Below are 14336 nucleotides of genomic sequence, written 5' to 3'. Positions count from 1 at the left end.
CATGATCATATTGAATGGTGGTGTTGGCTCGATGGGCCAAATGACCTAGCTCTGCACCTATTTTTCCATGTTTCTATGTTTCTAAAAGGAGTCGGATATTTGGTTCTTTGAGCCGACTCGCCAACCATCAATATTGCAACTGAATTTTTTTCTCAACTCAAATTTCCTGAATTATCCTCATATCCACTAACTCCCATCATATCAAGATATGTTGCAGCTTTGCTCAGAATCCACTAGGAATATTATGTGTAGTTCTTGTCAACATAGTACATGAAGGATGTGGTAATGTTAGGGAAAATAAATTCATCTAGATATTTCCTGGAATGGAGAGGCTGGGTTTATTTTTGCTGGAACGTTGGAGGGTAGGAAGTGATCTTGTAGAAGTTTGTAAGATTATGAGGGTTTTAGATCAGGTAGAATATCAGTCACTTTCCAAGGGCAGGTGAGTCTACTCAGGTGAGTCTAGTTCAGGTGCACAGGTTTCAGGTGAGAGGTGAGAAATTTAAGGTAGATCAGAGGAGTAGATTTTTGACAATCAAAACTCTTTTGGTGGTCCGCCACACCCCCTCCCCCACACCACGCTTTCTCCTCTCCTACACCCCCCTGCCCACATACACCCACTCCCCTCCTCCCCTCCCACCCCACACCCCCCTTCCCTCCCCTCCTCCCCTCCCACACATGAGGAGGAGGGGGAGGGAGTGCTGGGGGATGAGGGGAAATGAGACGCTCCTGCAGTTAGGGGCTATGGGTGGGTGGTGGAATATTGCGTTGGGGAAATGGCCCCTCTTAGTCTAGTAAGTCATCATAAGTGGATGTTTGTCCAAAATGTCAAAGCTGACTTTGAATGAGAGTATCAAGGTTTCCGGAACCCCAAAGCGGATGGATAGATTTGAGATCCAGAGGAGCAATGATCTCTTTGAATGACGGAACGGACTTGAGGAGGGGGGGGGGGGCGCCTTCCTAGGGTTTCCATTTGCATATTTGCAAATTTATTTCCTAACATGTCAATGTATATATTCTCAAAGACAAATATATAAAACCAGGAGGGTTCCGATCGCTTCGCCGAACATCTCTGCTCGGTTCGCAATAACCAACCTGATCTCCCGGTGGCTCAGCACTTCAACTCCCCCTCCCATTCCGAATCCGACCTTTCTGTCCTGGGCCTCCTCCATGGCCAGAGTGAGGCCCATCGTAAATTGGAGGAGCAGCACCTCATATTTCGCTTGGGCAGTTTGCACCCCAGCGGTATGAACCTTGACTTCTTTAATTTCAGATAGTCCTTACTTTCTCCTCCCCATCTCAGCTCTCCCTCAGCCCTCTGGCTCCACCTCTTCCTTTCTTCCTCCCACCCCTCACCCCCCACCCACCCTCACATCAGTCTGAAGAAGGGTTTTGACCCAAAACGTTGCCTATTTCCTTCGCTCCATAGATGCTGCCTCACCCGCTGAGTTTCTCCAGAATTTTGTCCACCATGAATTGCTCCTATCCTGGTGGCTTGGGAACATTAATTTGGCTGATACTCTGAGAGAATGCTGTAGAGAAGCATTCCTTTCAATGCTCCTCAGTTGGACATAAACATTTCACTGTTGAAAAAAACTGGGAAGTTCTCTGCAGTGTCCTGGAAGGTCCTTTCTCTGACTGCAGTATTCGCCCATTGATGTATCAGACTCATTAATGTTCCATTAATGGTTGCATATGGTCCCTGAGATTTGCAGTCTTCAATGAATATCAGACTGTGATGCAATGTATATGTGGAGAATCACAGGAGAGTGTTTTGTGTTTGGAAGAGATTAAACTCGGACAGTCCCTTGGAGACTGGTGGTTGCTGTGACAAAGCGCGGATGTAGATGTGATGAAGATTGCCCTGGCCCGGACAAGTGCTGTGTCTTTGATTGTGGTGCTGTCTGTGTACCACCAGCATTCAGTAAGTATCTGTAGTGGCCATTTGGCCTATTTTGCATGTCATTGTGGATGGCATGTTCCTTTAAATTTTAGCCAGCCCGTTAAAATGTGGGTGGGATTTTATGACGTGTCTTGGGGCGTGTTTATGCAGCTTAATTGCTTGCGTGTTAGTTTAGTTGGGAATTCGTTTTGGACAGGAGAGGGAGAAGGTTTATCCTTCGACCATGTCAAGCATGTCAAGCATGTCAAGCATGTCAAGCCTCATGTGAAGAAGAAGACACGAAGAGTTTTCTAGTATCTGAAGCAATGCGCTGGAGTTCGAAGAAGATTGCTGGAACAAGTCGGAAAACCTTGGATGTATCTTAATGTTTTATATCTACAATAAAGAAAATATTCATTAAAAGACTGTGCTGAAGCTTTATGAAAGTAGAAGCTCTGTAAGTCTCTGAGGCAGCTTGCATGCGTACCGAAGATATTCCCCTTATCCCCTCTCAACCAATTAGTGGCTAGGGAGTTAATTTCCTGAAAGATCTGAAAAATCTGCCGCTACACTAAGTCGAAGGGGCAGAGCTATGCCAGAAGAGCCACATGGTGGTGAAGAAAGACCAGCCAGACAACTTAAACTCACTGAGAAAGGTCGAAGTTATGTTCTCAAGGAGGCTGAATTGGATAGGAACAAGTTGGGGAAGAAGATTAGAAAGCTGTTTGAAAGTGTGAAGACACTCATGGAATCAGAAGAGAACCAGGACAAGGTGGAAGAGAAATTACGCCTGATAAGTAGCCTTAACCATGTCAGGCCTCATGTGAAGAGGAGCGTGAAAGACATTTTAAGTGGGATTGTGAAAATACGGAGTATTATGATGAATCCAAAGAAGTTGTAGAAGGATGGTTAGAGCAAGTTAGCAAAAGTAAAGGTAGCAGAAAAGAAGATACTAAGCCAGAAGAAGAAGGTGATGAAATAGAACCGGGAGATAGTATCTCAAATGTATCTTCACAAAGATCAGGCCGTAAATCTGGTAGCTCAGCCAGTTCGGTTTCGAGGGCTTCTGCTCGTTTGGGAGCAAAGGCTGAGTTAGCAGCGCTCTCAATAGAAGCGGATGCTATGAAGAAAAAACATGAGATGGCCCGACAGCAAGAAGAGATGATGCAACAGATGGCCCGACAGCAAGATGAGACAAAGCGACAGCAAGAAGAAATGGCGCGATGTCAGGAACAACTGGAATTAGATACAAAGTTGAAGGTGGCTAAAGCCAGAAGGGACATACTGGAAAGTGAAGGGTCTAGATGCAGCTCTAGATCATCAAAGGCGATAAGCTCTAGACAGAGAGCCAGACCTGCTCAGAGTGAATTGGCAGTTGAATCGATTCCACGGTCAAAGTCCACAGGATACCTTGGATTGGAAAACCTAAATAGGTTGAGTGAACCTTCAGCTCAGCAAATGGGTGCTGGACCGAAACTAGCTACTATAAGAACATCCGTACAAACTCGAGAAGGACCAGTGGACCAAGGAGAAGGGAATCAGGTTGGTCTATTGGCACTGCTACATAAGCAATCTGAATTCAACGAGATTATAGCTCGACGAAATAAATCTCTCATTTTGCCACCAGTTGAAATTCCTACGTATGCTGGAGATCCTTTAGAATATGAAACTTTCGTGAGGGCACTGGAAGAGGTATTAGAGAAGAAAGTTATGGATGAAAAAGAGCGCTTAAGGTTTCTGGTGAAGTACACACAAGGAAAGGTGAAGGGGCTTGTGGAAAGTTGTCAGATGGAGCCAGACAACCAGGGCTATAAAAAGGCGAGAAGATTATTGAAGGAACGTTTTGGTGATGAACAGAGGATTGCGAATGCATACATTGAAAAGGCCCATGATTGGAAAGAAATCAAGCCAGACGATGTGGATAAATTGAGTGAATATGCAATATTTCTGAGAAGATGTTGCAGCTCGATGAAAAATCTTGGCTATATGGAGGAAATTAATCTTTCAAGTAATATGAGAATCATCATTAGCAAGTTGCCCAGAAGAATGAGAGAAAAGTGGAGAGATAGGGCAGGTGAAATACGTGATAAGAGCAAACAAGTAGCCAGGCTACCAGACCTGGTGGAATATTTAGAAATAGAAGTACGGTACATGTCAGATTCATGCAGCGGGATTATTGAAGAAGCCAAGCCACTTGCAATTTATAAGGGTTCTACCTATGTCAAAACTAAACAAAAGACAGGGCCTAAGAAAAGCAATTTTGCTACCAATATAATACCTGAGAAGGTGTTAGGTGGTGCAAAAGAGGATGCACCGACCAGAAAGAATGAATTCTGTCCATTTTGTGATGAAGTAGGTCACACCATAAGATGGTGTCGTAAATTTAAGGAAAAGAAATATGAAAAAAAGATGGACTTTTTAAAAAGGAATGGAATCTGCTATGGATGTTTAAAGAAAGGGCACATGGTAAAAGACTGTAAGTGTCCAATAATTTGTGACAAATGTAAGCAGAATCATCCTGATGTGCTTCATACTGTAAAGAAAGAGCCAGATCTTACTGAGCAGAAAAAGGAGTCAGCGGATGTAAATGCTATCACCTCGCCTCAAGTAACTGCACATATTGGGGCCGGAGAGAAAGCATGCATTTTCTCTATTTTACCAGTACAAGTGAGAAATAGGGAAACTAATGTAGTGTTGCAAACATATGCATTTCTGGATCATGGGAGTTCAGCTACTTTTTGCACAGAGAATTTGATGAGAAGGTTGGACATTACTGGAGAGAAAGTTAAAATTCAAATGCGTACCATGAATAAAGAAAAGGATTACCAGAGTTATTATATAACAAATATGGAGATATCCAGTTTGGATGAAGATAATTTTATTCCAATTTCAGAGGTTTTCACACATGAAACAATGCCTGTTGGTCGTCAAAATGTACCCAGATGTGAAGACTTACAGCAATGGCCTTACCTGAAAGAAGTCAAAATAACAAAGATAAATTCTGATATTGACTTACTTATTGGAACGAATGCCCTGAGAGCATTAGAACCTGTACAGATAATTAGGAGCCAAGGGGATGGACCGTATGCTATGAAGACCCTACTAGGATGGGTTATTTATGGCTCCTTGGGTAAGAATAAGGAAAGCACCAGCAAAATGAATTGCCGTGCTGTTGCTGTTAACCAAATATCTACAGGTAAATTGGAAAAGCTGTTAATGAAGCAATATAATCATGACTTCAATGAAAGTACCAGCCAAGAACATGAAGAAATGTCTAGAGAAGAATTGAAATTCTTAGATATTATGAACCATTCAGTTAAGATGAAAAATGGACATTATTGTTTGGATTTACCTTTCAAGAAGGAAAGTGTCAATTTACCAAATAATCGCTATATGGCTGAACAGCGTATTCATGGTTTGAAACGTAAATTTGTTAAGAACACGAAATTTCAAGAGGAATATACATCCTTCTTACAGAATATGATTAATAATGATTATGCTGAAAGGATACCAATGAATCAACTATATCGAGATGATGGAGAGATCTGGTATATTCCGCACCATGGGGTGTACCACTCGAAGAAAGGGACATTGAGGGTGGTCTTTGACTGCGCGGCAGTCTTTAAAGGGACATCACTTAACAGTGAATTACTGCAAGGTCCAGACCTTACTAACTCGCTCCTTGGAGTTCTCATCAAATTTAGGCAAGAACCGATAGCTTTGATGGCTGATATCAGAGCAATGTTTTATCAAGTGAAAGTAACTGGTAAACATATTGATTATCTGCGATTCTTATGGTGGCCTGAAGGGGATGTGCAGCAAGACCTTGTTGATTACCGAATGAAAGTACATCTTTTCGGAGCAGTGTCATCTCCAAGTTGTGCGAATTTCGCTTTGAGGAAAACCGCAGAGGATAATAAAGATTATTTCCCAGAGGAGGTAATTTCCACTTTGAAAAATAATTTTTATGTGGACGATTGCCTAAAATCCGTATCTACCGAGTTAGAGGCAATTCAAATAGTGAAGCACCTAACCTTTCTCTGCAATAAGGGAGGATTTGTACTTACCAAGTGGGTCAGCAACAGTCGTGCTGTTTTGGAAAGCATTCCACCAGATGACAGAGCCGAAGAAACCAAGGTGATGGATTTAGACAAAGACAACTTGCCAATGGAAAGAGCACTGGGACTGCACTGGTGTGTGGAAACGGATGTGTTTAAGTTTAAATTGTCAATTCAGGAACGACCATGCACAAGAAGGGGTATCTTACCTGTGATTGGTTCAGTATATGATCCTTTGGGATTTCTGGCACCATTTACACTGCTAGCCAAGTTAATTTTACAGAATCTGTGTCGAGAAAAACTTGGTTGGGATGAGAGTATAACTCAAACATCCTCGCACAGTTGGACAGAATGGTTAAAAGACCTCCAAAAAATGTCAACGTTTAAGGTAGATCGGTGTATAAAGCCTAAAACCATTGGTAATATCGGAAATGCGCAACTGCATCACTTTTCGGATGCCAGCGAAAGTGGTTATGGGACTGTTTCATACTTAAGACTACAAGATGTAAACAAAAGAGTGCATGTTGCATTCGTAATGGGAAAAGCCAGAGTAGCACCATTGAAGCAAAAGACGATTCCCAGAATGGAACTTACAGCAGCAGTCTTAGCTGTGAAAATTTACATAATGCTGAAAAAGGAACTGCAATTTCAACTGGAAGAATCTACCTTCTGGACCGATAGTACTACGGTTTTGAAATATATTAACAATGAAAGCAAACGTTTTATGACATTTGTTGCAAATAGAGTTTCCTTTGTACTAGGAGCTACTAATGTTTCTCAATGGAGATATGTTAATACAAAGGAAAATCCTGCGGATGAAGTCTCTAGGGGACAAACAGCAAATTGCTTTCTTAATAACAAGAGATGGATCAATGGGCCAAAGTTTCTTAGTAAGCCAAGTAGAGAATGGCCAAAGCTTGAACTCGGATTTGAAATCTCTACAACAGATCCGGAAATTAAACAAAACATTTCGGTGAATGTGATTGAAAAAAACTCATATGACACCGTGAATAGTTTAATTACCCACTTTTCATCATGGAATAAATTGAGAACATCGGTAGCCTGGTTTCTTAAAATAAAAACAAGATTGTTGATGAAAATTCGGGAAAAGAACCAAATAACAGAAAGTATCTTGGAGAAGAATCCTGCGGAAAGGGAAAAGGAAATCAAATTCCAGACGCAAGTTTTTGAAGCTTCAGCCAGCCAACAGTGCCTATGTCTTGATGATCTCCTCAAAGCAGAAAATGCGATCATTTCTTTCTGTCAAAGGCAGAAATACAAAGAAGAGATATTAACATTACAAGCTGGTGGAGAAGGGGTAAAAAGAAGTAGTCAATTGTATAAGCTCGACCCAATTTGGGAAGGAGATCTTCTGCGGATGGGTGGACGCCTAAACAGATTGGCAATGCCTGAAGAAAGGAAACGTCCTATCATTCTCGCTAAGGACTTTTACATAACAACATTATTATTACGGCATATTCATGAACAAATTGGGCATGGAGGAAGAAATTACATGCTATCCCAACTTCGTAAAAAATATTGGGTTACCAAGGCTAATTCAGCAGCAAGAAAGATAATAAAAAATTGCATCATATGCACGCGAGAGCGTGGGAAACTTGGTATACAGAAGATGGCAGACTTGCCTTTGGAGAGGATCACTCCAGACAAACCTCCATTCACAGATGTGGGGGTGGATTATTTTGGTCCTATGGAAGTTAAGAGAGGACGTAGCCTTGTGAAAAGATATGGTGTGATCTTCACTTGTACGGCGAGTAGAGCGGTACATCTTGAAGTTGCATCTACACTCGACACGGACTCATGTATTCAGGCATTAAGGAGATTTATTTGTCGACGGGGTCAAGTTACTTCGTTAAGATCGGATAATGGTTCGAATTTCGTTGGAGTGGATAGGGAACTAAAAAAAGCACTCAAAGACTTAAATCAGGATAAAATCCAATATACTATGCTTCAACAAGGCATAAAATGGAACTTTAATCCTCCAATGGGTTCCCATCATGGCGGTATTTGGGAACGATTAATTCGTATGGTACGAAATGTGCTGCGCTCCGTTCTGAGACAACAAGTTTTGGATGATGAAGGGTTACAGACACTGTTTTGTGAAATTGAGGCGATTTTAAACGATCGACCTATTACAAAAGGTTCTGACGATCCTAATGACCTGGAAGTACTCACACCAAATCATATTCTTCTGCTGAAAGCCATTCCAACACTTCCACCTGGGCTTTTTGTAAAAGAAGATTTGTATATGAGACGTAGATGGAAGCAAGTACAATATATGGCAAATCTTTTTTGGAGGAGATGGATACAAGAGTATTTGCCTTTAATCCAAGAACGACAACGATGGCTAAGGATTAAAAGGAACTTTGTTCCAGGCGACATTGTGTTGGTGGCTGACTCTACAGCATCTAGAGGTTCTTGGTTAATGGGTAGAATACTGGAAATCATGCCTGATGTTCAGGGTTTGGTACGTATAGTGCGACTGAAAACAAAAAACAATGTTTTAATAAGACCAATAACTAAGTTGTGCTTGCTTCTAGAAGGCGAAAGCGAAGATGGAAGAGTCGAGAAAGAATTGTGATTGCAGATATATAGTGCATGCTATTTTTTCCTCATTATTATGGTGGTTAGTATCCACGCCTGGCATGCGGGCGATCGCGGTTTGATTTCCTGACGAGGGAGCCACAGGGTTTTATTCCCTGATATTTTGATTTTGATTTTGATGTATGTTAAGCCTTAATGGCCACTTTTTTGATGTTATTTGGTAATTGCCTCATTATGTATTCGGAACAATTAGGGGCCGGTATGTAGTGGCCATTTGGCCTATTTTGTATGTCATTGTGGATGGCATGTTCCTTTAAATTTTAGCCAGCCCGTTAAAATGTGGGTGGGATTTTATGACGTGTCTTGGGGCGTGTTTATGCAGCTTAACTGCTTGCGTGTTAGTTTAGTTGGGAATTCGTTTTGGACAGGAGAGGGAGAAGGTTTATCCTTCGACCATGTCAAGCATGTCAAGCCTCATGTGAAGAAGAAGACACGAAGAGTTTTCTAGTATCTGAAGCATTGCGCTGGAGTTCGAAGAAGATTGCTGGAACAAGTCGGAAAACCTTGGATGTATCTTACTGTTTTATATCTACAATAAAGAAAATATTCATTAAAAGACTGTGTGCTGAAGCTTTATGAAAGTAGAAGCTCTGTAAGTCTCTGAGGCAGCTTGCATGCGTACCGAAGATATTCCCCTTATCCCCTCTCAACCAATTAGTGGCTAGGGAGTTAATTTCCTGAAAGATCTGAAAAATCTGCCGCTACAGTATCTATCGCCTCACTTGCATGAAAATTGCCTAGTCTTCTAAACTCACAAAATTATGTTTTTTTGCACTTTGGAACATATCTTGGATAAATGCAGAGAAAATTCCAAAAAGAATGTTATTTTTTTGTGGGAAGATGATCTCAAACTAAAGACTTGAGCTTCTCAGTAACACCTGTTGATATTAATGAAATGTGGTCTTACATGTCGGGGCCCAGCAATGCTCTGTTTTATACCATGCAGAACAGTAGAATATCATGAGGTTTTTGAAACAACATTATGGAAACATGTAACAGTTTTAATGCTTAAACAATGGAACAATTAAATCTGTAGGTCTTGTGCTACTAAATAATAAGATCCCCCCTTCAGCCAGTTACTCCCCTTTCCTGAAGCCTGCTTTCAGTGAGAGGTGCAGACTCCATTCTTGTGTGACTCCATCCCCCAAGGTCCAGCAATATCAAATCCCTGCTGGTGGTTCAGTTCCTTCTCACTGAGCTTCATCTTCTGAGTACACGCATCACAGATTCCAGAAAAAGTAAGATCTCACAATAGACAATAGACAATAGACAATAGGTGCAGGAGTAGGCCATTTGGCCATTCGAGCCAGCACTGCCATTCAATGTGATCATGGCTGATCATCCCCAATCAGTACCCCGTTCCTGCCTTCTCCCCATATCACCTGACTCCGCTATTTTTAAGAGCCCTATCTAGCTCTCTCTTGATAGCATCCAGAGAACCGGCCTCCACCACCCTCTGAGGCAGAGAATTCCACAGACAATTAACCCTTCCTCACATCTGCTCCAAACTTGTATCAGGCTCGCAATGCCTTGCAATCCACTTCAGGCAGGTCATAGTCTGCAGCAGGTACACCTGGTTGCTAATTGAAGATGATATACCCATCCCACTGAACAGAGTGACAGAGTGCATTGCTCACCATAAAATGAGGATCTGGGTAATTATTATTTCTTAACAGTTCGATATTTCCTAAACCTGGATGTTCCTCTTGAACAAAAAGTGAACTGGTTACTTATAACCTGGGCTTAAAGAGCAAATTTAACTCGCTAAATCAAACTCAATGAAGAAGCAACCCAATAAAAACAAACCCTCAGGCATGACGTAAAGATCAAAATAAGGGGAGGAGTTAATAGAGGGTATGGGGCACTTGAAACAGGAGCCTCCGAGCATAAAATCTGCAGGGGAAATCATTTCACTGGATATTACAAGTGTGATTTATGTTGTATTTCACATCCTGACCCGGCTCTAACAGCAATTAATGTATTTGATTTCCATAGATAAGCCTGGGATCTGTCCTTCGAGAATCAGAGGAATTGGCGTATGTGCTGAATATTGTACAGATGACAGTGACTGCCCTGAGGAGGAGAAATGCTGCAGCAATGGATGTGGCCATGAATGCACCACTCCCAAAGAAGGTAGAACACACCTGAAACATGTTATCATAAGAGCACAAAATATAGAAGCAGGTGTAGGATGATTTCTTCATCTGAACCACTGATACAGATTGTGAACAGTTGGGGCCCCAAATCCTATCCCCATGATAATGGTGTGAGAAAGAACTGTGGATGCTGGATAAAATCAAAGGTAGACACAAAAAGCTGGAGTAACTCAGCGGGTGAGACAGCATCTATGGAGAGAAGTAATGGGTGACGTTTCCGGTCGAGACCCGAAACGTCACCCATTCCTTCTCTCCATAGATGCTGCCTCACCCACTGAGTTACTCCAGCATTTTGTGTCTACCCATGATAATGGTATTGGTTCACTATTGTCACGTGTATCAAGATGTGTGAAAAACATTGTTTGCCTGTTATCTAGACAGATTATACCATATATGAGTTCATCAGATAGTGCAAAAGAGAAAATAAACAGAGTGCAGAGTATAGTGTTACAACAACTGAGAAAGTACAGGTGCTGGAGTGAGGCTGGTTTGCATGATGGTCTGGGCTGTGTTCATAAATCTTTGCCAAATCCTTGCCGGTTAGGGCAGAGCATTTGCTCTCGCAGGCTATTATGCATCTGGATAAGATGTTTTCTATGGTGCATCTGTAGAAATTGGCCATAGTCGTTGGAGACATGCCGAATTTCCTTATTCTTCTGAGGTACTAGAGGAGTTGGTCTGGTTTTTTGGTCATAGTCAACCTGGTTGGATTCTAACAGATTTGTCAAATACAATTTCCCTTCATAAATCCGTGTTGACTGCATCCAATCTTATTATTTTCTTAGTGCCTTTTTAACACTTTTTAGCAATATATTCCAGTATTATATGATTTTAATTTCCTCAGTCCCCTGTTTAATTTATCTAGTGCAAGTCTGCAAGGGATCTACATTAATTGTTGACAATCTGTAGAAGCTTATGCCAACTGTTTTTATGATTCTTTCCAGCCTACATTTATATTCTATTTCCCCTTATCCAAGCTTTATTCCTTCTTTGGCCAATTTTGAAAAATTCCCAAATCTTATGTTTTCGGTTTCTTTTTAGCACAGCTGGACCACTTTTCCTGTGTGATTCCTGTGTATCTTAGTCCCTTAAATGTTAGCCATTGCTAGTTTGCAGTCATAACTTTCAATGTAGCTTCCAAATCCAGCACATACAATCAAAGCCTTACGCTTTGCTCATGTGCTTCATTCAAATTTAAGACTGAATAAATCTTTCAATTTTTATATAAAACTATATATTATGATCTTTGTTTCCTAAAGACACCTTAATTATCAGTCCAATTAACCCTTCCTCATTAAATAGGATTAGTCATTCAAGCCAGTTGGCGGCACAGTGGTAGAGTTACTGTGCCAGAGAACCGGATTCAATCCTGACTACAGGTGCTATCTGTAAGGTGTTTATACATTCTCTCTAGGACCGTGTGGAGTTTCTCAAGGTGCTCCGGTTTCCACCCACACTCCAAAGACATGGAGGTTTGTAGGTTAGTTGGCATCTGTAAATTGTCCGTAGCGTGTAGGTTAGAGCTAGTAAACCGGTGATCGTTGGTCGTTGTGGACTCGGTGGGCTGAAGGGCCTGTTTTCACACTGTACCTCTAAATTAAACCAAACCAAACCAAACTAAACTAAAAGGTCACTCAGAACAAAAGTTACCCAATGTGTATCTGTAAGGGTCAATGTACAGAACTCTATGAGTCCAGGGTTATCATAGATTCAGTAAACTGCAGTGATGTGCTGACCACAACTTCATGGCTCTCTTCAATTAATTTTTCAGGATATCATCGTCACTGGCAAGGACAGCATTTATTGCCCATCTCATAGTTACCCTTTAGAAAATGGTGTTGAGTTGCTTCTTAAATGTGGTAGATCATAGAGCTGTTTCCATGCTGTATAGCTCTATGGCAGTATAGTCCTTCTGGTGAGTGTGCTTCCATAGTACAGTTGGAGAGTGAATTCCAGAATTTAGACTCGATGACGATGAAGGACCAGCAATATATCCCAAGTCACGATAATGTTCGAGTGGAAGGGAATCTGCAAGAGAATTCTCAGACATCTGCTGCCCTTGCCCTTCTTGGTGGTAGAGCTTGTGGGTTTGGAAAGTGCCATTAAAGTGGCCTAGGCAGGTAACCACAGCACATTTTGTAGTTGGTACAAACTGCAGTCACTCTGAGTTGGTGATTGAGGGAACAAATACTTATTGCATATTCACATGAATAGCTTTAAGTTGCTTACAATCATGCAGGGAATTGTTTGCAGTTACCAACATTTAAATACCAACATTTTCCTACAAAATCTGGTCTATTGGTTATTCATGGTAATGTTTACTCATTAACTTTGCTCCCTTTATTAGGATCTTTCAGTACAGTACCTTACAGTATTAAATCTTCTGGATGGCATTCCCAACAATAAGCGAACTTATAAATTATAATATGAACATGAAATAAAGTCATAATGTTCCCCACTGACTCAGCAGTGTGTGTACCTTGGCCCTGAAACATTCTGGAGTACACCCAAATGCCTGCTATTACTTGTACATGAATTGATCACCTCAGTTGTTGACAATGGTATTGGTTTTGTTTATACAGTGAAACCAGGAAGATGTTCCTTGCCCCAAAGAACTCAGATGTGTGCTGAGTTCTGTCAACATGATGGTGACTGTCCAAAGGAGCAGAAATGTTGCAAAACCACCTGTGGGCATGCCTGTGCTGAGCCATGTTAATGTCTCGCCAAGTGTATTTTCATGCTCATCACGGTTGTTAGACGTCTGTTTGTGCCATATTCTAGCCATTAATGCCTGATTAGTAATCTATTACTGCGCTTTTAAAACCTAATCCTGCTCTGCCAGTGGTCAATTACTGCCATGTCCTTGGTATATTTTTGCCCTGCAAGTGACCCATAATGCTTATGCTCCATTAAGACGTTATTAAAGTTGAAAGTGCCTCCTCATTCTGTTGGAGTCCTGTGATCACACTGAATGTTATGTGCTGGACAACTGTAAGACCTTCACTGGAGTCCTACTGAAGTCCTGGATCAGCTGCTGATTTAGCAGTGATCTGCTGGAGTCATAAAAGGATCCTGCTGGAGTTGTGCTGTAATGACACCAAGTCACAGTATTCTCCTGGAGCGACGTCAAGTCACAAATGGCCTCCCACTTTGGAATGTTCACAGGCCAGGCAACTTCCTGCTTCATAAATTAGAAACCGCTAACAGACATGGATACATATGGAACTGTTTAATCAAAGGTAATAAAATTTATATCTGCATAAATTACTTTGTGTGATGTTTTTTGTCTTGATAATGCTTCTGAGAAGCACATAAGAACAGTTTTTCAAGAACAAAAATCATTCTATAAATTTTCTCATATTTTCCTATAACATAGGTGACCATTTGGCACATTGATTCAACGTTGGCTCTTAGGACAAGTATGTCAGTCCCATTTTCCTGATAGAAGCGCTTGTTAGAGCTATACAGCATAGAAACAGGCCCAGCAAGTCCATGCTGACAAGATACCCCATCCAAGAAAGTCCCATTTTCTTGCATTTGGTCCATATTTCTCTAGGTCTTGCCTGTACAAATTTATTTTAAATGCTGTTATTATACTTACCTAAGCAACATTCCCTG

General features: G+C 41.3%; 1 protein-coding gene across 1 annotated transcript; it reads left to right on the top strand.

The window, feature by feature from the left end:
- Positions 1 to 1794: 1794 nt before the first annotated feature.
- wfdc3 (WAP four-disulfide core domain 3) lies at positions 1795 to 13982 on the top strand (the record flags this gene model as incomplete). Its single annotated transcript, XM_033041655.1, has 3 exons — positions 1795 to 1924; positions 10558 to 10695; positions 13301 to 13982. Coding segments are annotated over 3 exons (402 nt in total), but the record flags the coding sequence as incomplete, so codon positions are not given.
- Positions 13983 to 14336: the final 354 nt, after the last annotated feature.

Source organism: Amblyraja radiata, chromosome 23 (assembly GCF_010909765.2).
Source record: "Amblyraja radiata isolate CabotCenter1 chromosome 23, sAmbRad1.1.pri, whole genome shotgun sequence".
In the NCBI taxonomy this organism is placed as follows: Eukaryota; Metazoa; Chordata; class Chondrichthyes; order Rajiformes; family Rajidae; genus Amblyraja; species Amblyraja radiata.
This window is presented reverse-complemented; position numbering and strand designations above follow the sequence as displayed.